The sequence below is a fragment of the Notamacropus eugenii genome, chromosome 6 (genome assembly GCF_028372415.1).
Source record: "Notamacropus eugenii isolate mMacEug1 chromosome 6, mMacEug1.pri_v2, whole genome shotgun sequence".
Lineage (NCBI taxonomy): Eukaryota > Metazoa > Chordata > Mammalia > Diprotodontia > Macropodidae > Notamacropus > Notamacropus eugenii.
In genome coordinates, this window is record NC_092877.1 from 44,331,631 (window position 1) to 44,355,986 (window position 24,356).

At 42.7% G+C, this 24,356-nt stretch overlaps 1 protein-coding gene and 1 pseudogene across 1 annotated transcript in view; one reads left to right on the forward strand and one right to left on the reverse strand.

Moving 5' to 3' along the window:
- Nucleotides 1-23,837, forward strand: part of SYT9 (synaptotagmin 9) — a 215,630-nt gene extending 191,793 nt beyond the window's left edge. Inside the window, exon 7 of the mRNA XM_072619715.1 lies at nucleotides 21,972-23,837. Within this exon, the coding sequence (XP_072475816.1) occupies nucleotides 21,972-21,980 (9 nt within the window). The 3' untranslated portion in view covers nucleotides 21,981-23,837. The remainder of the gene's footprint in view (nucleotides 1-21,971) is intronic.
- Nucleotides 9,846-14,667, reverse strand: LOC140510836 (LYR motif-containing protein 1-like; annotated as a pseudogene).
- Nucleotides 23,838-24,356: the final 519 nt, after the last annotated feature.

Below are 24,356 nucleotides of genomic sequence, written 5' to 3' on the forward strand. Positions count from 1 at the left end.
TAGCATGAAGTGACATGCCCAGGGTCATCCAACTAGTAAGTGGCTGAGGCCAGACTTGAACTCAGGATGATGAGGCTTCCTGATTGCAGGACCAGCACCACCTAGCTTCCCCTCAAACTGATGCAGTTGAGACCAAAAGTGGAATGTAGCTAGGGTATCTATAGATGTCCAACTTAGACTCATAGTTTCCCCTCCTTCCAAGCTTCTTTTTCAGAGATAAAAAGTCTCCACCTCCATGAGCAAGAAGAGAGATTGGCACCAAGCCCATACTCGCCCTGCTTGTGAACCAGCTTCTCTGTTGTTAACATCAGATGTCTTCAAGCCCCAGTGATCATGAGTCAGTCCCCAAATTAAACTGAAGTCCTCACCTTCAGCCTTACTGATGTTACATCAGACCAAAGAAACCCCAGGCTAGCCATGACCCCACATGAATGGATCTCTAGATGACTTCTTGAACAGCTTCTCCTAGAACTCTCCTTTTAGACTTCCCCCTTTGAACTCAGCAGAGCCCTCAGAGAATTAAAGCAGAGCTGTCTCATTTGTCTGAGAAGATCCAGGAGTCTGCATCCCCACTTCTGTTTCCCCACTTCTGTCTTCTTATCTGTTTCAGATGGGTTTCTTAAGGAAGTTATTAAAAGTTAATACTAAAAGTTGTTAAAGCAATGAAGTCCCTTCACTTTTCCTCCATAACTCTACCTCATTAACCATCCCCTCCCATATTACTGTTTCTGGGACCCTCATTCACATTCTGAAGGAAAAAAAATTGGAAATGCAAAAGGTCCCTAAATGGAGTAGAGAAGGACTGGCAGAGTAGAAAAAAAGCCCAGAGTAGGACTGGGATAAAGCTGAAATAACCTTTTGAATGTGCTGGGATTTTATTACCCATTGCCATCTTTGCAACACTCTCAGATTGGGGTTCTTCTTATGACACTAGTAGAATTGTAACTAGAGAGTGGCAGCTGGGACTCTGAACAAGGGTATAGAAATTTAAAGGGTACTAATAGCACTTTTACACTACCTTAACAGTGAGGAAATCATTAAGCTTAGCAACAGGTTGGGAAGATGAATTTAAATAGGAAGCTAAAAGATGGCATCACTTCCTTTCCCTAGATGCCAGCTGACCTCTCCCCTCTTCCCCCACCGTCCCCCTGAAACAAAATATTCAGAAGTCTTTGTCTTTCTTCCCCAATTTAATTTGTTTTAAAAAGTTGATTTGAGGGAACTTTCCATGTAGCTTCCCCAATCATATTTCATGTAGCACATTCCAGCTACAAAAAAAAAAAAAATTCTTATAGTTCTAAGCATCAGCTTTCCAAACCAGTGCAGAGATATAATCCCTATCCTGAATTCCCAAAGTTACTCCAAATTTTTCTTATTATAGTTCACACTTACATAACACTTTATGCTTCACCAAGTATTTCACTCACAACACTTCTGAGGTAGCTCAAGTATTATGATCTTCATGTTACACTTGAAGAAAGAGACATTCAGCAATGTTATGTAATTTTCTCACAGTCACACAGTAAGTAGTAATAGAACTGTCTTGAACCTAAGATTTCTGGTGCTGAATCCAATGCTCTTTCCACTGTCATGCTTACCCTTTCACTTTTGGCCCAGTTTTACCCCAAGGGTCATCCTATCACTGCCCTGGCTTTGTCCAGTTTTGCCACAATTCCCCCTCCCAGATTTGTCCTTGAGTTTTCTCTGGATCTTTCTCAGATTTGCCATACAAAAAGCACTGAAGGAGCTACATTTATCCTTGAGAAAAGAAAAGAGACAAGGTATCTGTCTTTGAAGGGCTTTTATGTGGGAGAAGATAGAATCAGAAGCAGCAATAGTAGCAGGGAAAACTTCCTAACAATTAGAGGCTATTCCTAAATATCTTGAGTTTGCCACAGTCTATAGAGAATGAACATGGATTTCTGCAAGGGGAGCCTGATGACCATTTGTTGGGGACGCAGTGGAAGGGATTCTTGTCTGAGGTCCCTTCCAACTATTATTCTATTAAATCAATTCAGGAAAGAAATCCAGAAGGTGCGGTTAAGGAGTTTAGAGGACCAACAAATTAGCCCTGAGCCGTCTCCTACCCATCACCAGCTGACATTACTGAGCTCTCTGTCTGGGCTCACGGCACACATTGCCCCTGAGAGAGTTTGAACAGGGCACATCAATGCTGTCTGCAGTTCACTCATGTGGTTCATGCAACTCGATGACACGTCTTCAAATAGCAGCGTGTTAAATTAAAAAAAAAAAAAACCAGCCTCTTTCGGGATAATTTGCAACACTTTCAATTCGCTTCACACATCTCCATATAAAAAGATTCACACATATTGTTCCCAAGAAAACTGGTTTCCTACCAGCAATTAAGGAGCTTCCTGACAGATTGAGAGTGAGCCTGGCATTGTGGAATGGGCAAATGAGCCTAATGCAGTGCACCCAACTGAGGGAAATCCCAAAATTGTCATGGGATGGAAGATGACGTTGTGTCTGAGATAGACCCTTCCTCTGTCATCAGTACATAATAACCTCTCCATCTTGGAGGTTCTCTCAAACATGCTAGATCTGGAGTCGGAAAATTTAGGTTTGTGCCCTGGCTATGACATTTATCATCTCTGTGACCTTAGGCGAGACATTTAACTTTTCTGGGCCTCAGTTTCCCCATCTGAAAAATAAAAGAGTTGAACTATATTTTCTCTATGGTCTCTTTCAGATAAAAATCTATGAGCCATGAGAAAAGTAAATACCCATGGGCCAAACTATGATTGTCCAAAATAACCCTATCCAGGAATGGGCAACCTGCAGCAGCCTCTATAGGTCCTCAAGTGCAGACTTTTGACTGAATCCAAACTTCACAGAACAAATCCCCTTCATAAAAGAATTTGTTCTATAAAGTTTGGACTCTGTCAAAAAGCCACACTTGAGACATGTGGTCTCAAGACCACACCTTCCCTACCCCCTGCCTCTCATGCCAACCAGTAAACTGGAATCAAAGCCAGCTGAATTAAACCAAGATTCTTCCCAGAGAATCACAGAATTTCCAGGTGAAAAGAATCTCAGTGACCATGTAGCCTAATCTATATCATCCCCCAAAATATATAAATATGGTCATATATTAAATATTCAAATATACATGATGCCAACTCCAAATATATATTGGTTCTCATTTCTTAAGTCAACATGCATTTTAAGTATCCACTGTGTGCCAGGCACTGTGCTAAGAACTGGGGACACAACGTAAGGCAAAAAACACTCCCTATTCTTAAAGAGCCCACAGTCTATTGTAGGAGTTTGCTATTTTCAATTATTTTTCAGTCATGTCTGATTCTTCTTGACCCCATTTGGAGTTTTCTTGGCAAAGATACTGGAGTGGTTTGCCATGTCCTTCTCCAGCCCATTTTATAGATGAAGAAACTGAGGGTTAAGTGACTTGCCCAGGGTCACACAGCTAGGAAGGTCACACAGTCAGGAAGATGAGTCTTTCTTGACTTCAGTACCAGCACTCTATCCACTGCACCACCTGACTGACCCCAAAGTGGAAGACAATGTGCCAAAAAACTGTACAAACAAGATATAGATGGGATGAACTGGAGATAATCAACAGAGAGAAGGTACTAACATCATCTTGTAGAAGATGAGATTTTAGTTGGGATTGAAATAAGTCTGAGACGTCAGATGAGAAAGGATTCTAAGCATGGGGGACAGGCAGGAAAAATGAATGTCATGTCTGAGAAATAGCAAGGAAGCCAATGTCACTGGATCACAAAGTATATGGAAATAAGTTGAAAGGAGACTGAAAAAGTAGGAGGGGTCCAGGCTATGAAGGGCTTTAAAAACGAAACAAAATTTTACCATTGACCCCAGAAGTGAACTGCCTGCATTGGGATGGTCACATTGTGCAATCTGCCATCCTTTGGTACGTGGTTCACTCTTGCTGCTCAGTACCTACTTTTCTCATGACTCAGATTTTTAGCCAGAAGGGACCTTTGAGGTCCTTTAGTCCATCTACCTTGTTTTACAGATGAGGAAACTATATAGACTATATATGCTATAGCAGACAGAATCTAATTTTAGAGCTGTCATCATGGCTTACTCCACATTGGCATATGCTTTATGGGCAGACTAGAGCACCAAGGACACAATCCCAGCCAAGATGAATACTTGAGTGCACACACTTTTACACCACGATGACCAGACAGTACAAGATCCAAACCCAAGACTATAACCTGCTTCCCTGGTTCCCACTTAGCAATCGTTGTATCTTTTCATGTACAACAATGCATAAATCTTCAGCCATGCTTTATTAATAACAACTGACATTTGTAATGGTACTTGAAAGTCTTCCGAGATCTTTTCTCAACAATAATCCTCTGAGATAGGTAAGATAAGTATTTCATGCTTTCTACACAAAGACATGTCATAAGAAGCAGTATGGTATAATAGAAAGAGTGATCAATTCCAAGTCAGAGGACAAGGGTTCAAAGGTCATGTCTATCATTTGCTACTTGTGTTACCTTGGGCAAGTCATTTAACTTCCTTGGGTCTCAGTTTCCTCACATGTAAAATGAAGAAGTTAGACCAGATGACCTCTAAGGTACCTTTCAATACTATATCTATGATCCTGTGACCTTTTGTCATACCCCCCAAAATCTGACTATTTCCTGGCACATCCAAATTATTTCTCTCTCTCTCTCTCTCTCTCTCTCTCTCTCTCTCTCTCTCTCTCTCTCTCTCTCTCTCTCTCTCCCCGCCCCCCTCTCCTCTCCTCTGTCTCTCTCTCTCCCTTCTTCTCTCCCTCCCTCCCTTCTATAGCTGCTTCCGTGAGATGAGAACTTTGGAAATAATCTCATGGAAATGAAAATACAGATTCCTTTCTCTCTCTCCCTCAGCCCTGCAGCTTCCTAATCTTTTGACCATATCCTTCTCCAATGCCTTCTAACATCCTTCTCCCCAGTGGAAAGAGAAATAATCCTTTTCTTTTTCAACATCAGAGATGGAACTCCTCCATGAGCCCTCTCCAGATTTCCTCCTATCTGCTAATATCTCTCCCACCCTAGTCTACTTCACCTCCCCAAAATTACATATTGTATAGAGTACATATTTTGTATCTATGTATGAGTATGTATATGTTGGTTGTCTTGATAGAATGTAAACAGATTGTGTTTAATTTTTTATCTAAGTATCCCCAGAGCCTAGCACAGGAATTGGAGCATAGTGGGTCCATGACAAATAATTTGTTAATTTGACCAACCATTTGATCCTAAGATGAGCTGGTCCTGGCCAAGAAAGAAACATGGGCTTTCCTTAGTTTCCCCCGAATGTCTGGAAGACATCTGACCCCTATGGAGCAGCCTAGATAAGAGGACTAGTCAGCAATGCCTGTACTAGACTGACCAACACAATGTCAGTACTAGATTGATATAACCCTGCCCAAGCCCTCAGGTCCATCCCTTTACCCAGAATCTCCTTCAGAAACACGAAGTCAAGTCCCTTGCACGTCACTCATTATTTAAGTCGTACTAGACAGAATCTAATCATTGTTCCACACTTGAGAACTTACAGGAGAATACTTGAATGACCAAGCCACAAGCCTGAACAAAAGAACATCCCATGACTGTGTAGCACAATGTTGTTGTGTTCATCCTTAGTTTTCGAAGAAGACCGTGACATCAGAGAAATGATGAAATGATTTGCACTAGACTTTGTTTTGAGTGAGGCTGTGCAAGGTCACCAGCCTCACTTTCTCCTCCTGAGCCATCTGGATCCAGTGACCAGATATTCATCAGCATGACTGGAGATGGCCCAGGATACAGTGGGGGACTTTGGCCTTTTCAGGTATTCACTTAGAGGGTGGTAATGCCCATTGAGTGAATAAGTCTCTTTAGGAAGTAGTCAGGGAATGACTTGTAATGAGCAAAAGAAAAAAGTAACTAAAATAACCATACAGTGGAAGGACCTACAAATCCAAGCATAGCCATGTGCCACCCCACTTCTGTCTTCTCTCTTCCTTCCTGGCTTTCCCTCCATCCTCTCCCTATGAGGTAACACACAGCTTACCCCAAGCACATTATTGCTGGTTTCACATCCACTACCTTTTCCCACATACCTGTAGTCTGTCCTGACTCTGTGGATCTGCAAGTCAGTGGCTCCCTTCCTTATCAACTCCCTCAGATAGGGACATCTGTACAGACCCTACACAGTGGAACAGTTAAACTGCTGCCACTTTCTGCTCCCACCATCCCAATCTGCTGTAAGATAGTCTTAGGAAATGGGAACTAGAGAGAGAGAGTACTCTAGCAGTTAAGAACCATCCAGTCTGAGAGTGGATCACTTTCTTCCATTTTTACTTTTTTACCTTACTCTGGCATGTTACTTTAAAAAATTAAAATTTGTGAGCATTCTTTTCCCTTGCAAACAAACTACAAAAATATCATTCTTGGGATTACAGAATGCTTGGAGGCCAAGAAAAATAAAAGGAATAAGGTGCTAATGCCAAAGGTAGATATCCATCTGCAGCAGTGATAAGAGAAAAAGAGATACTAGATAATTAGTGATGAGGCACAACGGATCTGAACCCAGAGTATCAAGACAGTTCAGGAAGCAAAGAAGTGCTTCTGCACCTGGGGTTAGGATTAAAAGATTCACTGCTTTGAGGAAGGAAGGAAGGAAGGAAGGAAGGAAGGAAGGAAGGAAGGAAGGAAGGAAGGAAGGAAGGAAGGAAGGAAGGAAGGAAGGAAAGGAGTGAAAGCTATGAGACTAAAGTCAAGGTCTCCCGGTTTGGTTCCAAGGAGAAACTGTTCTTCCCCACCTGCGCCCCAAATATGACCAAGATCAACATGGTCTAAGGCACAGGATATTTCGTATCCTGACATTGATGAAAAGATCTATAGTGGCTCCTCAGTTTGCAGGCTGTGACTTCAACTTCATCCCCAGGATTTCAGTGTGCTCAGCTCTATGAGGTAGACTTTCAGACCAAAGATGCCAGGGAAAACCCACAAACTTCTTACAATGACTCTCGACCACCCCTTGGCAGCAGTAACACTGGAAATCATCATAGCCTAGTTCTCACTCAGAGGTTCAGTGTCATCCTTATGGCTATGACCAAGATGACTGATATCTATCCCTATACTACCAAAGCTGCTCCCATTTAGCAAAGAAAATTTTGTGTTCCATGGTCTCTCTATTTTACTTCTGAGAATTAGGATATCAAAGGTTGTTGCTGTTTAATTTTGAGAGGTAATCAGGGTCTAGTGACTTGTCCAGGGTCATAGAGCTAGTAAACGTGTCTGAGGCTAGATTCAAACTCAGGTGGGTGTTTTCTCCACTGAACCATGTAGCTGTCCCTAGGGTCTTATACTTTGAAGACCATTCTATTCACCACCAGTAGGAAAAATTCACCTGCCCATGGCATAGCACATCCAATCTAGTGAACTAATAGGGCACATTGAACAGCCCCTCAGAGACTACATACACATCACATCTCTAAGACGATGGATTCACCTAACTGCTCAAAGAAAAGTTATGACCTTTTAAACATGCAATGTTTTGTGACATAAGTTATAGTATCTAAAGTCTATCAGTGAGAAAGGAGAAAAAGGTAAGAAGTACAAAGCAGGTGATAATTAAATTCTGCCTGAGATCCTTTGGCAGACAACAGGTATGGTAACTTCTGTTTGCACTGGGGCCTTTTTGCTGGAACTTGCAAATTTCCAAGCAAGGCATCTAGTCAAGCTAGTATAATAATGGAAGCCCCATTATAAATGAAACCCTGCTTGGAGACCAATGGAGACAGAAGGTAAGCTGGCCAGAGACAGAAGTCTATCACTGGAAAAGTGATAAAAGAGGTACGCAACCTATCATATTGAAAGAAAAACTGATAAATCTATTATAAAGAAGGAATTACTAACTGGCACCATGGATAGAGCACTGGGCCTGGAGTCAGGAAGACTCATTTTTCTGAGTTCAAATCTGGTCTTACATACTTACTAGCTGTGTGACCCTGGGCAAGTACATAACCCTGTTTCCCTCAGTTTCCTCATCTGTAAAATGTGCTGGAGAAGGAAGTGGCAAACCATTCTAGTATCTTTGCCAAGAAAACCCCAAATGGGGTCACAAAGAGTCAGACAGAAAGTCAGACACAACTGAAATGACTGAACAACAACCATAAAGTGTACCCCTTCTCCCCTGCCCTGCGTTGACTCCCCTGCCCTCCTAGTTGATACTGTTGGAAACAACATTGTGTGTGGGAAATAGAAGTTGCTACTTGTCATCTATCAGAAATTATCAACAAAATTCCCAGGCCATTCTCTAATCTTATAATGGGGAGCGAATGTCATTCCAGACATCCCATCATTTTACCAATTCACTTGAAAACCAGGAATCTGCTGTTGTGGGAAGAAGGGAGAGTGGAATAAATGAAGAGCTTAACGAGGTATCCTTCAACTAGTTACTTGTGCCCAGCTGGCTACATCTATTGTGCCAATAATAAAGCCTAATGCTAAAGCAAAACTGGGGGGTGAGAATGTCAAATATCTTATTAGTGAGAAATTTAAATACTACTAGTACTCATTGTTTGTATTCCTTACTATTTTTGAAGGTATATGGAGAGGACAGACAACAAAAAAGGCGAGAATAGACTTTGTAAAACTGACCCAAATTTAACAACTGATCTGCAGTGATACTGCTTCAGACAATAAACTGTCATCCTTGTTAAGAGGATCTAGGGATTGTTTTTAAAGTATATATTCAGTTTTCCATGGCAGTTACAAAATTGCCCTATTTGCTTGTCTCCTGTATTTTTTTCATAAACAATTTTTATTGAAGATTTTGATCATCTCTGAACATGAAAGACAACCCTGGTGTACGGTGACTATCAGTGGGATTTTCCCGTGGCTTATTATCACAAAGGCACAGTCCCTTCTGCTTTTGATCTAGATTTTCCCTTCTTATTTGTACATAATTTTACAATCAGCCTTGTAATTTATGAGGCATAGTCTCCTGCTTGTGAGATCCCAATTTTGTTCTGCATTAGAAACAGTGATTATTTTTACCAATTGTAATATGTTGGCAGTGGGGCTTTGAGACCAGAATTAAGTCATAGCTTTTAGAATTTGTTTGTATGTTGCATGCATTTTGATGGACAGAATTAAAAATACCATATCAGTTCCTGAAAATTTGGAATAATCTTTCTTTTCTCCCCAGAATTTCCCTGTGATATTATGACATCTTCCACTAGCAGTTAAGGGGGTGATGGGACTAGAATGTGTAAAATGAACTCTGCTACAGTGGTAAAGGAGAAAATAGTCTGCTTGAATACTAATGAGAAGTATATCTTGGAGGAGAAAAGAGAGTCAAAAAAAACAGTAGAACAACTAAAACATAAAAGGTTTTATTTTAAATATATTCATGACTTAAAACAAATTAAGGATACAGATTTACAAGTCTGAGGCTAGTATCTGGTTTTTATGGTTATTTTAAGAATTTCCAAAAGAAACTGCTCTGATATTGCCATGGCCTCCTCTGTGTATATTGTTTCATTTTTGCTTGAGACTTTCATCCAAGATGCTACTTACTAAGATCATGATTAGGAAGGATATTTGGGAGTTAGCGGCTTCCTCTCTAGTAGCAAGACAAGGCCCCTGACAAATTCAAGGAAATATAAATTAGTGTTAATTTAGAAGTTAGGGACCCAAATCTTTGAGTGTTTAAGAGAAGTTATTGCAAAGACTCTGTATTCTTTGTCCTTCCTACCTCTGACTGGGCTTAAGTCATGGAGGAAAGAGTCATCATTTGCTTTGGACTCCGGCTCTGCCTGGTTCATAGTTCATACAGAGAACCTATTTCTTGGATTAAGAAACTTCATCATGAGACTTGAGATATAATGGTCTGGAAGTTTCCTTAGCTTTCCCTGGTTTTGAAGGCCATGATTTTGCAGGGGAGTGATGGCTATTGGAGGTGAATGAATTGGCCCTGAATACATTATCTGATAATGCAATCCCATTTCAATTCTGGCTGTGCATTCATCTATACATTGCTTAATCAGTTCTGAATCCATAAGGTTTTTATTTATCTGGAACAACATTCTGGTTTCATTGATAATGTACTACTTTTCTCTGATGGTGTCCTCCATCCACCTTGATACGTCCACCACACCTCCTTGCAAGCCTGAAAATCCTGTGGCATAAGCCAAGAACTTATGTTACTGTTGTCGCACTGTGTCTATCATACCCACCTCCTCATCTGCAATGCCAAGGGTGAGAGAAGGGAGGATCAGGAGCCCCAAAGAGCCAGCATGGACAGACAAGGGTCTGGCCCTGTAGGCCAGGTTGGACTGAACTTCCTGTATTTTCCTTTTGGTGAATTTTTCTTTCTTTTTCTCTTTCTTTCCTTCTTTCTCTCTTCCTTCCTATCTTCCTTCCTTCCTGCATCTCTATCACTACCCATTAGAGTAGATGGCCATTTCCTTCTCCTGATCTTTTTAGAAATGAGGAAACAGAGGCAAATAGGGTAAAGTAACTTGCCCAAGGTCACCCAGCTAGTAAGTGTGTGAGGCCAGATTTGAACTCAGGAAAATGAGTCTTCCTGACTGCTGACCTGGCATTCTAGTCTTTGTGCCACCTAACTGCCCAGGCTTCCTATAGAAGGAGGGAGTTATGGGAAACACTAGAAGCCAGGAGACAGAGATAACAAGAGCATTCCAGGTATGGGGGCCCATCAGTGAAAATGTCTGGTGTCAGATGGGCTAGGAACAATGAGGGGACTAATCAGGAAATATGGGGTGAGGGGAGGGAGAGCAAGTAAAATATAAAGGCACAAGAAGACTAGAAAGGCTATAAAGAACTTTGAATGCCAGAGAATTTTATATTTGATCCTGAAGGCGATAATGAAGCTACTGGAGTTTATTGAGTAGGGGGAGGAGGGTGGCATGCTCAGACTTGTGCTTTATGAAGATCACTGACAGCTGAGCAGGGGATGGGCTAGAGTGGGGAGAGACTTGAGACAGGCAGCACCACGGACAGGCTATTGGAATAGTCCAGGCACCAGGATAGTGGCAATGTCAGAGGACAGGAGGGGAAATATTTGAGAGACATTATGAAAGTGAAATTGACAGACCTTTGGCAACAGGTTGGATATGGAGGGATGAGCATAAGAAGTCAAGGATGGCGTTGACATTGTGCGTCAACGTGACTGGGCAAATGGTAGTGCTCTGGACTGTAACAGGAGTTTGGAAAGGGTGATAGGGTCAGAGGAAAGATAATGAGGTCAGTTTGGGACATGTTGAGTTTAAGATGTCTTGAGGACATCCAGTGATTCAGATTAGCAATTAGTGTTGTTTGTAGTATTGAGAGATTAATAGTTGATAATAACTAGCATTTATATATCACATTAAGTTTTTTAAAGTGCTTTAGAAATGTCTTCTCATCCCAGAAACCTTAGGATGTAGGTACTATAATTTTCTCCGTTTTCACAGATGAGGAAATTGAGGCAAATACAAGTTAAAAGACTTGCCCCAGGTCATATAACAAGTAAGTATCTGAGGCTGAATTTGAACTCAGAGCTTCCTAACTCCAGATCCAGCACTCTACCCATTATGCCATGTAGTTGCATTTTTATGGATGAGGAAACTGAGACAAGCAGATGTTAAGTGGCTTGCTCATCATCAAACAGCTAGTATGTTTCCCTGATTCTAATGCAGATCATTTGTTCACCATTCCATGCTGACTCTCTTTGCATTCGATTTCCAAAAACACGAACCAGGAATAATCTGTGTTCTCTTACTGGATAATGCTCTCAGTTCTACATATCTTTACCCCACTCAAGATACAAGATGCGCTGTGCACAATGCAAAAGAGACCAAGGATATCTCTTTCTCCTGGCTTCCAGTGTTTCCTATAAGTCCCAGCTAAAATCCCTCCTTCTATAGGAAGCCTGGGCAGTTAGGAGGCACAGTGGCTAGAGTGCCAGACCTGCAGTCAGGAAGACTGATCTCCCTAAGTTCAACGCTGGCCTCATACACTTACAAGCTGGGTGACCCTGGGCAAATCACTTTCCCGTATTTGCCTGTTTCCTCATCTTTAAAAATATCTGGAGAAGGAAATGGCCAGCTACTCCAGTATCTTTTCCACAAAAGGCAATCAATGCTGAGATACTTCACTGCTGACTTGATCCAGACATACCGTTGCGACAGTTCCCTGGGAACCATTTACAGCAAATGTATGCACTGACTACAAAACACCATGACCTTTAGCTTACTTTATGTTTTAAGATGAGGGAGTAGATTGTCCCCATGAAGCAGAAGAGGAATGAGACTAAGAGACTGCAGAGAAGAATGAGGACAGTGGGGGAGGGAAATATGCAAAACTCCCATAATTTTCAACTTTTGCCTCAGACCTACTTTGGAAACCATCATTGCATTTGTCAGGACCGTAGGTACCATGTGGGGAGCACTCAGGGCAGGTGAGCAGCACTCGTGGATGCTGAGGCTGATCAGGAGGGACTGAGGAGCAGTGAGGGAGCATCCTTAACAGCCTATCAGGCTGCTAGTGGGTAACCAGAGGCAATTCACATTGTCTCCTCTGCATCTCACCATTCAGCCGGTACATGCTGAGTTCCTGCCTCAGAGGCACACCACAGCAGGGAATGGTAGACAGCTTATGACAAGAGACAAATGGAAAAAGTGCCCAAGGGAGGCAGTATTCATGGACCAGCAACTTTACTTACCAACTGCAGTGATGATACCTGGGTAATTATTAGGGAATTGTTCTGTTTCAATTATCCCACTAGAATCACTAACACACATTACAGTGATATGGGCTACTTTGAAAATCCCAGTTGTTGTGTACATAGAGCCAATTCTGCTGGTTCTGATTCTGTAGCTTGGGGACATGGCAGTGATTGTCTCTTGGCAAATCAAAGTCTCTCCAAGAAGCACTCAGCTCTTAAAAACACCCAAACTTTCATCTCAGGCAGCCTTACATAGCATGTGCTACTGTATCAGCATCGCCAGAAAAAGGATGTGGTGGGCAGTGCACCCATCCTAAAGTATTTGCATGTCTGAGTCCAGCTGAGGTTCCCCTGGGCAGTAAGGCTTTCCCCAGGATGCTCAGAATTTTGGTGTACAAAGTAGGAGAGGGAATAATTAAAAACAAAGAGAAATATTGCCCTCTCTAAGCTCACACACACGCATGCTAGCAAGCTCTTACAATCTAGTTGGAGAGACAGAATCAACGCAAATATATTAAACAAACAAAAATGAAGCTGGCCATGGCACAAATCGAGTGCACCTTAGTTTTTGGACAACTAAGTTATTCCTAGGTCTAGCTACCTATTAAGGCCCTATTCAGGCTTCCCACCTGAGCCTGAACCTAGGGAGAACTAAGACATCCAAAATGCTTAGGACCCCTAGGGTCTGACCCTAGAAAATTCCCTGGAGCCCCTGGCCTCTTGGCTCACTGTCTATGTACCCAAGATTTGGGAAAGTGCTTGTCTCATTTTGGTTGCCAGTTGGTAACCAGGCTACCTGTTGTTAACCCTACTGAGCTCAGCCTGCCTAACTCTGTATGTCATTTGGTCCCATGGTTCCATCCCCAAGCCGCTCTGCCTCAGGAGTTCTATCCCTCTGAGAACTCAGCCCCATTCTGACCCATGTCTTTTCTCCATCCCTTAGAGAGGGACTACTTTCCTCCATTTTCTCATGAGTGTGCACTGGGCACTTCTTTGTTTGAATGAAGTGGCCTAGGGGCATTGTCCTTCCTCCTCCCCATCCTTCAGGAAAACTACCTTACAGGGGGGTGGGGGGAGGGAGGGAGACGGAGAGGGAGGGGGGAACAGAAAGAGAGAGAAAAAGAGAGAGAGAGAGAGAGAGAGAGAGAGAGAGAGAGAGAGAGAGAGAGAGAGAGAGAGAGAGAGAGAGAGAGAGGAAGAGAGGAAGAGAAAGAGGAAGAGAGAGCGAGAGAGAGGGAGGGAGAGAGAGGAGAGTGAGTTTCTGGTTTCTCAAACCACTTTGTCAAATAGTCAGCTGGTTTCAAAGAGCACACATCTGTGTTGATCAAGGCTCATTCCTGTTCCTAGGATACAGAGTCAGTTCATGGACGTAGACACACTGGTTATTGCAGATTCATACCTTTCTGTGCCAAGGATAATACAGCCCTTTTGAGCACTCCTGATGCTCAAGACAGAAAAATCAGATCTACTTTGTGAAAAAACCAGCCCCTCCCAGGAACCTGGGCAAAGCTCTTTCCCAGTCCGCCTGCTGAAATAAACTCATTGTTTTCTGGGGCTTTAAACCCTCAGGTTCTTTGGTCCTTACAATTTTCTGTTTTTCCTTTGAAATTTGGCCACACTCCTCCTTCCTCTTCAGTTTAGACCTTCATGGTTAGCATCATTTTTAAAACCAGGATGATACCAAGTGGGAAATAAACAACAAGACAATAATGATGATGATTAATTCCTATCCTGTTTTATGCAAAATACCCATAGGGTTCTGTGAAGAAATCACTTTGTTTCTCTTTTCAGAACCCTGGGAATATTCTGCTCAAATGCTTTCCTTGGCCAGGATGGCCTCGGAGGTCTAGCTCTCCTTATATGCTTGTAATGATTCAGGGAGCTCATATTCTATAACTGGAATAAGGGATATTATCTCTTTGCAGTCACAGAGTATGTAGGGATCATAACTGCCTAGCTGGGAGGAACTTGAGAGGCCATTTAGTTCCACCCTCTCTTTTTACAGGTGAAGAAACTGAGGCCAACTTACTTATTCACAGTAATCTGGAACATAAATGTCAGTCAGAAGTTGAACCTGATTCCAGAATCCTCTGACTCCAGAGCCAATGCTCTATCCACTGTACCACACTGCCAGAAACTCCAGTGGGACAAAAGACCCAAGTTCCTTTGGGAGTTTCATTCCTAAGGTCTCATACCTTCCACTCAGAATCCTGGAAATCTAGTCAGCTACTAGTCAACATGCTGGACCATTGCCCACAGTTTCACCCCTGGGTGGGACCAAGGAAAGAGACTAACCTTTGTCCATGTCTTGGACAAAGATTTCCACAGACGGAGAACAGAGAAAGGCCACTACCGAGAGGTTCCCCATCAGAAGAGCACTGATTAGTCCAAAACAAAGCAAGAAATCAGCAGGAAGGAGAAGGTGGGGTCCAGGTCAGAAGCATGAACCAGAAGCAGAGTTCAAGGAACAAGAGAAGAAAAGAGGTCTGGCAGTCAGACAGAAGGGTCTGTTTCAGGAAGAACAGAGAGGTTCAGGGTTCAGTGCAAAGTTCACCATAATTCACAGATGCGTGAGAGGCTCTAGTCCAAGGGTGGGGAAACTGTGACTTTCTAGGTTCTCAGGTGCAGCCTTTTGACTGAGTCCAAGTTCTACAGAACAAATCCTTTTATTAAGGGGATTTGTTGTATAAAGTTTGGATTCAGTCAAAGGACCACACTTGAGGACCTAGAGGGCCACATGTGGCCTCAAAGCCGCAGGTTCCCCATCCCTGCACCAGCCACATTGTCTTTGTCCCCAGTTCTGCAGGGATACTTCCTCACTCTCCTTCTGAGTACCTCTAGATTAGTTGTTGCTGAACAACTCTCTAGTGCTATTAAGAGCACTGTTTATAGTCCCTTAAAGTGATAGTAATTACCCTTTACCTCCTCAAGAAAGGCTGCTCAGGCATGAGCTTTGCAGGCTGGGCATGATGGGACACTATCAGTCACTGGAAGGTGCCCACTAATTCAGGAGCATGAAGGTGGTTTGCCAATTCCAGGCTGTTTCCTCTGACCTGTAGCTTTCTTGACCCATTAAGTAGAGGGGAGAGGGGGTCACAATGCCCTCTCTACTGAGGAACTCTCACATAGGATAGTCTCCCTTCCAATAATAATAATAGCTAATATCTATTAGGGGGATCTAAGGTTTGCGATACATTTTACATTATTTCATCTGATCCTAACAACAACCATGTGAAGTCCATACTATTATTATCCCCATTCTACAGATGAGAACAGAAACATGGCAAACCAGCCTCAAAAACAGGGAGACCTGGGTTTACTCTGACATATACTTGCCTTGTGACCTTAGGCAAGTCTCTCAGATGATAAGTGCCCAACAATCTTGTATCAGTAGTGTAATACCTACATAAATCTGTGAGGGACCCATGGGCAGCCCATCCCAGGAGGGAAAAAAATGAAGTAGGCGTAATAGACATAAGGGCTTTGGTGGATGCAGCTGTTCCCCATTAGGACTACCTCTAAGGTCTATGCCTCCATCTATAACTCCTTTGATCTGTCACCTGTACCATGAACTCCATCTCCTTGTGCTCATATTTTTAACCCTCCTACTTTATATGAACAGAAGGTTCTTATTCAGGTGCTACACTACCAGCCTCCAGTCTCTCAAATCATGAGAACTGAGTTCACAAATCATTGGGAAATAGTGGGAATATTTCACAACTCTAAAAGTATGGCACATTCTCCAGTATGGTCCAAAATAAGGAACATCAGGTTATGTCCAGAATGAGATATTTACCATGCTTTTCCATCAGGGCAGGACATTGTTGAGGCATCTTTATTGCTAACGATTTTCATCCCAGTATGAGCTTAGCAGTACTGGAACACCAGGACAGGAGCCCAGAGGTTAATGATCCTTTTATATGTGTTGGCAAAGCCTGGTTGGGCACTATCTCCATCTTTATGGAATTGAATTGCAGGCTAACAGCAGATCATAATCTTGGTCATCAAACAAGACCCATGGAGAGGGCAAGGCTCCTGATCTCTCCAAATAGCCTGAATATTTATTTGGGGAGATATTTATTCTGGTTTTATTTCTGTTACATGACTTGGCATGGGCTAGGTTATGTGATCATCCAAGAAACAGCCAAATATGGACTTAAACAGAACAAGCTACTCCATCGAACCTGTATTTTGTGCCTATTTAGATGTGTCTTTGCACGTATTTTCAAGGTATGCCTTCCATCAGGGTAAATTTCAACTCAAGCCTCTGCAGTAGAATTTTGTGAAGGAGGTTCCAGCCAGCCAGCAGCTCCCCATATTGGTTAGATCTGTCTCCCCAGGCGGGTAATATACAGTAAACCTTGCATAGGCAGGAACGAGATTTTCTCTTGTCTTTCTACTCATCAAGAAAGCCTAATCCACTCCTGAGTACACGGAGGAGATGGTTGTTTGGTACACACAGACTGGGTAAAAGTGTCATCTACTAGAATGTAAAATTCTTAAAGGCAAGAATGATTTCAGGTCGGTCTTTTAATCCCCAGAACTCGCACGATGCCGAGGCATACAGTAAACACTTAATCAATGTTTGTTGACTCAGCCATTCATTCATTCAACTTAACAAACATTAATTAGGCAGTTACCATGCTAAGAGCTAGGAATTCAAATGCAAAACTGAAAGTCCCTTGTCCTCATATTCGGAAAATATGTAGAAATAAAGGCAAGAGTATTTTCAATAAGGAGAGAACACTAGCTACTGGTGAGATGAGAAAAGACCTTGTGTAGGCAGAGATACCTTGGAAGGAAGCTGGGGATGCATCAGTTCCCTCCCTTTTGCTCTTGCTATGTATGTGCACACTGGCTTCCCTGACACACGAATGCCTCATGCTGGATGCTTCTCTACAGCAACACATCTGCTGGTATCTGTTATTTGTCACAACCGAGTCATAAGGCTCACTGGTGAAATCAATTCCCAGCCAAAGCAGGAGGAAGGCACATTTCAAAAGGAGTAAAAGGAATTTAATTAACCCAATGGGTTGGCCATGAGCAAATAACCCAAAAGAAATTGGAAATCCCAACCCCCACATTTCCATCTTTTTGTAAGAGGTCCTACAAGCAGTTTTTATCTAAGCAGCCAGCAGATCAGCAAATATTTCCTGAAGACTTACTATGTATAGTCAAGATTTTATGCTAGGTGCTAGGAATGATCCAAAACTATGTAGGACGTCCTCATTTGTGCCCCAGAGCACAAAGCTTACAGTCTAGTTAGGCACGCACCTAAAAGCACACAGGAGACAGGCATGGACATCCGAGCATCCACTTCAGTGGAGATTGCATACGCTGAGCCAATAAGTAGCACAAACTACAGTAAGTGCCTGAGGGTTTTAGAGGAAAATCTGAGTACTGCCTGGAACAGCTGCTGAAAGCTTGCTGGAAGAGGCGGGACTGGAGAATTTACAAGTTTTTCTTTTAAATGTAAAGGAATAGAGTCCCATCTATTTTCTGTGCTAATGGAAAGGAAAAGGGGAATTAAATTCAGAAAAACTGTGTATTTGCCTTTTGTAGTTATTAAAAACATGCTGCTGGTCTCCCTTCCACCTGTGTTGATAAACCTTGTCAGGATAGATGGAAAAGGTGGGAGGAAACCGCCCCCCCCAAGCCTCTTTCTTTTCTATGCCTCAGTCTCTCCACTGGAAAATGGACATACTGAGGAAAGTAGGGTGAAGATACTTGAAAGTGCTTCTAGAGCCTTGGTTTAGGAATACTAGGTTCATGTGTAAGCGACTCATGTATAAGCTGACCTGAGAGTCCATCTGACTCTAAGGGTGAGAGATCCCCTACAAAGACTGCTAAGCAAATCCTCATGATGCCAGCTTACTAAGTCATAGTTCTCAAATGAGAGGTCATTACTGTTCCCTCATTCCCCTATAGAGAAATCCTCATAGGATCCCAAGCCAAATGCTCTCTGGGAACATGATATAGTGGAAGGACTCTATACTCGAAGTCAGATCACCTAAGCTTGAAGCCCGGCTCTGTTACCTTGGGCAAGTCACTTAACCTCTATGGGTTTTTTAGTTTTGTCATCTGTAAAGAAAAGGAGATGGGCTTGTTGGCCTATAAAAACCCTGTCCAGCTATAAATCATTCATATCTTGTTCATTTTTAATGCAGTGCTCCCTCTGAGCTACTTACAGGTTCTAAAGTATCCTTCGGGTCTCTAAAAGGTAGCTAGTAGCAATATAGTGCAAAAAGCACAAGAGCTGGAATCAGGAAGACTCATCTTTCCAAGTTCAAATCTGACCTCAGAAATTTACTAGCAAGGCAGGTCACTTAACCTTATTTGCCTCAGTTTCCTCATATGCAAAAAGAGTTGGAGAAGGAAAGGATAAATCTTTCTAATATCTCTGCCAAGAAAAACCCCAAAAGGGATCACAAAGAGTCAGACTCAACTGAAAATGATTAAATAACAACAAACAAACTTGGGTCTCTAAACTCCTATAACTGTAATCCCCAGTGTTGAGCACTAGCCCTGGAGTCAGGAGGACCGAAGTGCAAATCTAATCTCAGACACTTGACACTTATTAGCAAGTCATTTAAACCTGATTGCCTCACACAAAAAATAAAATTTTTTTTAAATTCTATAGTCCCTCTCACTGCTATGTTTCCCATTAACACTCAGCCAGTAGATATAATTAGCTCAAAGCAACAGAATTTTCTAAGATGGCATAGAACAGAAGCAAGAACTCATTCCTGCTCCCTACCCCCCTCCCAAAAAAAAAAAAAACCCACAATACACTCTCCAACAGATACTCACGTGGGAAAAGTAGTAAAAATGGAGAGTTGCTGTGGTAGTAAGGAAACACATGCAACTAATATTTCAGGGCTTCTATGTCTTTTATCTCCTTCAAGAGTGCTCTCAGCTCCACTCTCAGTTGTCAGGTCTAGCTCTCCCTTAAATCTATGGTTTTAAATCCACGGCATTAAAATTGCATCCTCCTTCAAGTCACTGCGTCTCTGTGTCCACCTTCATGTGCACCTTGAACTGACCCTTGTACTGCTAGCTAGAGCATCTCCTACTGAACTAGAAGGTCTACTGATAGACATCACTTCTCCTCCCCCATAACTGCCCTTCAGTATAGGAACTAGGACCATATTCCACAAAACTGTTCCAAGCCTGGACTCATCTGAACTGACCACTTTCAATATTTTAGGAGGCAATCAACTGTCACTCACCCAGTGGCATTCTAATTTAATCAAAGAGAAAAATATTCAAATATTGAACTTTATCCTCAACATCACTGGATAAAATGGCTTTGAGATGGAATCGAAGGCTGGAATATGATACACCAGGATAAAGACCAAGTAGCAGCTCCTAGCTCAATGCATATCATAGCTAGGTAATGATGATAATGGTGATGATGGTGATGATGGTGATGATGGTGATGATGGTGATGATGGTGGTGGTGGTGGTGGTGGTGGTGGTGGTGGTGGTGGTGGTGGTGGTGATGATGATGATGATGGCAGCAATAATGACAATCACAATGACTGGAGAGGCAGGAAGACATAGCTTCCAGGAATAGCGAGGAGAAAATTCCACCTTACTTGGTCATCATCAGAAATCACCCTGAGTACTGTCTTTTGTTCTGAGTGCACAGTTTAAGGAGAACTTTGATAAGCAAGAGCAGGGGTGGGGAACCTGTGGCTTCTAGGTCCTTGAACAAAATCCAAATTCCATCAACAGCCACACTTGAGGACCTGGAAGGCCACATGTGGCCTCAAGGTCACAGGTTCTTCTCTCCTGAGCTAAAACATCCAGAGGAAAGCAACCAGTATAATGAAGGACCTTGAACTCAGGGCAAATGAAGGTCAGTTGAAGGAACTGGGCAGACTTGGCCAGAGAGGAAAAGCTTTATGGTGACTTTATAACGATCTTCCACTCTTTGAAGCAGATTTGTTCTTTATTGGCCCTAGAGGGCAGAACCAGGAGCAGTGCGTGGAAGTTGTAAAAAAAAAAGAGAAATTTAAGCTTGAAAGATTAGGAAAAACTCCCTAAAATCAGAGCTATTCAACCATGAAGTGAGCCTTCTAGTAATGAGATGGGATAATCTTCCTTGGGTGTCTTTAAGCAATGACTGAATGACCACTGTTGTGTACGATGCAGTGAGGATTGCTTTTGTGTAGGAGTTGGACCAGGTGGATGCTGAAATCTCTTTTAACTCTCAGATGTTGAGATTCTGTGATTCTGGGTGATGGATACAGAGCCAGCATCTGAACCAGGAAAATCCAGGTCCCAAGTCCTGCCTTGGACATATTCTGTCCCTGTGACCCTGGACATGTCACTTAACCTCACAAAGACCTCAGGCAACTCACGACAGTAATTTGCTTGAGAAGATGACAATCTGTGCTGGTAAAGGGAGTTTGTTTCTTTCCTGCAAGATTCCTATACATAATGATGAAGTGACAGATCTAGTCCAAAGATAATATAGCACCTATCTCATTTACTTCTCAAAGAAGATAGTAAATGGGACCTGTGAAATCATTTTGGTTTTCCAGAAGACTTATTTCTGTGTGGTGCAGCATTGAAAGACTAAAGGCCTAGAAGTATAGAATACTAGATCTATGGTTGGAATCCCTTGGTGCCCATCTATTCCAACCCCATAATTTTACAGATGAGAAAACTGAAGTCAGAGAAGTTACATGTGTCTCAGAGTCACACAGGTAGAATATATTGGGGGAGGTAGGTAATAGGAGAATCTGAACCCAGGTCCTCTTACTCAAAAGTCAGTGCTCCTTCCACTATACTAAGCATGTGTCATATTCAATCATTTAATCATTGCTATTTAACTCTTTTCCTTCTTCCATGTACCTCTTTCATCTCTTAATCACAAAAGCAGTTCTGTTTTGCTCATGTTATAATTTCAAAGCATCTGCTACTTTTTAAAATATTAGCCATGTATATGAATAGTCCCAGGAATCTTTTGTCACTTCTATACTCTGCACAAGGTATATGACTTTCCTTCTTTGTGACAATTGCTGTCTGATTCATGTCACCTGAAAGTAATCAATCATCAGAGCCAGAGAGAATCAATTAAATTCAAATAAAGGCCAAAAATCTGTCAGGTGAGACCCAAGAGCCTTTTAGACAACTGGGTTCCATCCAGAATGCCTTGAGAATAAAGAAATGAGCTGTGTTATGTGTGTGGTCCATACCACGCAGACTTCTGATCTTTTCTTTTTCTTTCCTTTCCTGTACAGAAACGATAGTAATGGAGGGGAGAACTGCCCAGGCCAAGTGATGAGCTCAGCCCATTGGATTACAGCTGTCTTAAGCTGCTTTCCCATTCCAACCCCATCCCAATAGCCCCACCAACCAAATGCTCAGATGTAACCTCAGCAATAACAAGTCTTCTCCCAAGACCAGGTTTGATGAGCACCAAGGGGCCAGTGAACCTGCCTACCTTCTTGACACAGCCGAAAGCCACATATGCCATGGGAGAAGACTTGCTGTGTGACCAAGAATCAAGATTGGATGAGAGAGAGAAGAAAGTGCCAGCACCAGCTATGTTCCACCTCTTCCCCCACCCCCCAGTTAATCCATACTCACTGTTCCCAGGGTTGGTGTTGAACAGCAGAATGTTGTACATCTGCAGGGTTTAGCAGCTATCCTACAAAATCAATAGAAATACCACTCCAGCATCCCCACAGAATGAGAGAACATGAAAAATAAATAAAGATGCCAAGTAGGCAATTGGTGTATCTCTCCTTTTAGACTGGACCTTCCCATGAGTTAGTGACTTCACTCCTGTCAGGAAGGCTCCAGGAGATCCCACACCAGACAGGGCAGAGCTTAGTGAATGTGCAGGGAAGCCAAGCACCCATACCCCACTTCAAGGGACAAGTACATAGTCCCCTTATTGGCCTCCCCACCTGCCAAAACCCATTCATTGACAGTGCAGGTTAAAATTGGACTTTGGGGGTAGGGGAGGGGAGGGGCAGATTGTTAAATCCTACAACTTCTCCCCCAAGTAAAGGAAATGTGAGTCCAGCCTGCTGTTTTGAGTGCCTTCTGGTCCATTTCCATGTGCAACACCCTAGACTACACCCTCCCCCCTTGGTGTTGCAGACAATACTCCTCTTTTTCTTTTTAACACAAACATCACATCTTCAGCACCTAGGTAAAGGAAATGCCTAGAAAAGAGTTAAGTCCAAGGGCTTTCACCTGCGACATCATAAATTAGTGTCGGATGTTGCTATTCAGCCAGACACTCAAATATCACCCAGGCTTCTGACAAAGCAGATGGACAAAGCAAAGCCCTTAGCGCTGCCAGGGGTCTAAGGTCCCACAGGCCCAGAAAACTTCCCTTTATCCACTGTGACAATGTGGCTGGTGCCCTGACTCTCTAAGGAAAGACATCTTCAGATGAGCACACCTTCAAGGAGAGAGGAAGAATGAGGAGAGGAGAGGAGAGGAGAGGAGAGGAGAGGAGGGGAGACAAATGAGGAAAGGAAAAGAATAAGGAGAAGAGAGGGAGAGAAAAAGAATGAGGAGAGGAAAGGAGAGAGGGAGAGAGAGAGAGAGAAAGGGAGAGATGTTATAAATATTTAAAGAGCTATACTACTGAGTGAAGGTCCCAACATTTGTAATAAATGCCTTAGGCAATCCTTATAAAGGTCACATTGCATGAGAGAAGTGGTTTCAAAGTTGGGCTTCATGCTTCACTTGTCCAATCACAGCTTAAAAATAGCCAGGAGCTAAAATAACAAGGTGTAGAGATCGATGGTGTGGTCCCCTTGCCTGCTTCACTGCTTTCCATCAGGATCAAACCTCCCTTTTGATTTAATTACCTTTCCCTCACCAGGATACCACAGAGAACCCGGGGCTCTGCCCATGAGGAAGGAGACTTGTGCTTCCCAACTAAAGGCTTGCCCCTTCCCACCACCTCCACCCCGTTCAGACATGATATACCACACACCAATGCTTAGGACCAAAGTAAGAAGGGCTAGTGTGCACCGAAACGCTGGTGGCAGAATATTAGCCAGCTACTACAGGGTCTAAGTCATGCCATTTAGGAAGAAATCAGGCTGGCCCTAAAGGAAATCAGACAATGAGCCCAGAGGAAATTTAATAAACTATCTACTATATTACCTTCTCTCTGTGTCTATTTTTTAAACTTTCACTGATTATGTATTGGTCACATTCCCTGCATCCTCAAGCGTAATAGCTACAGCCACCCCCTGAATCCTTTCTTTGAAGCAAACCAAGCAGGCATGTCCAGGGTGGCTGTTGACGTCTATGACTAGGGACAGAGTCACAGGTGGTGGTAGCCACTTGGAGGAAGAAGAGAAAAATTACATTCAAAGTCTGGAGATATCTAGAATTTGATAGTAATAGTGACTCAAAGAGGAGTTTTTCTGAAACACCAGACTTGACAACCTGACACCTTCCCAATGGAATTTGCATTTCAGAGGACAAGGATAGTCTGAATCATGCACATTCCCACCATACAAACCTAGGGAGTAGGTATCAATAGCCAAAGTGTCTTTGGGGCACTTGAACCAGAGGAATTTCCAAATCCTGTCTACTTTGAACCTATAAAACCATCAATCAATCAATCAAGTATTAAGTGCCTACTATGTGCC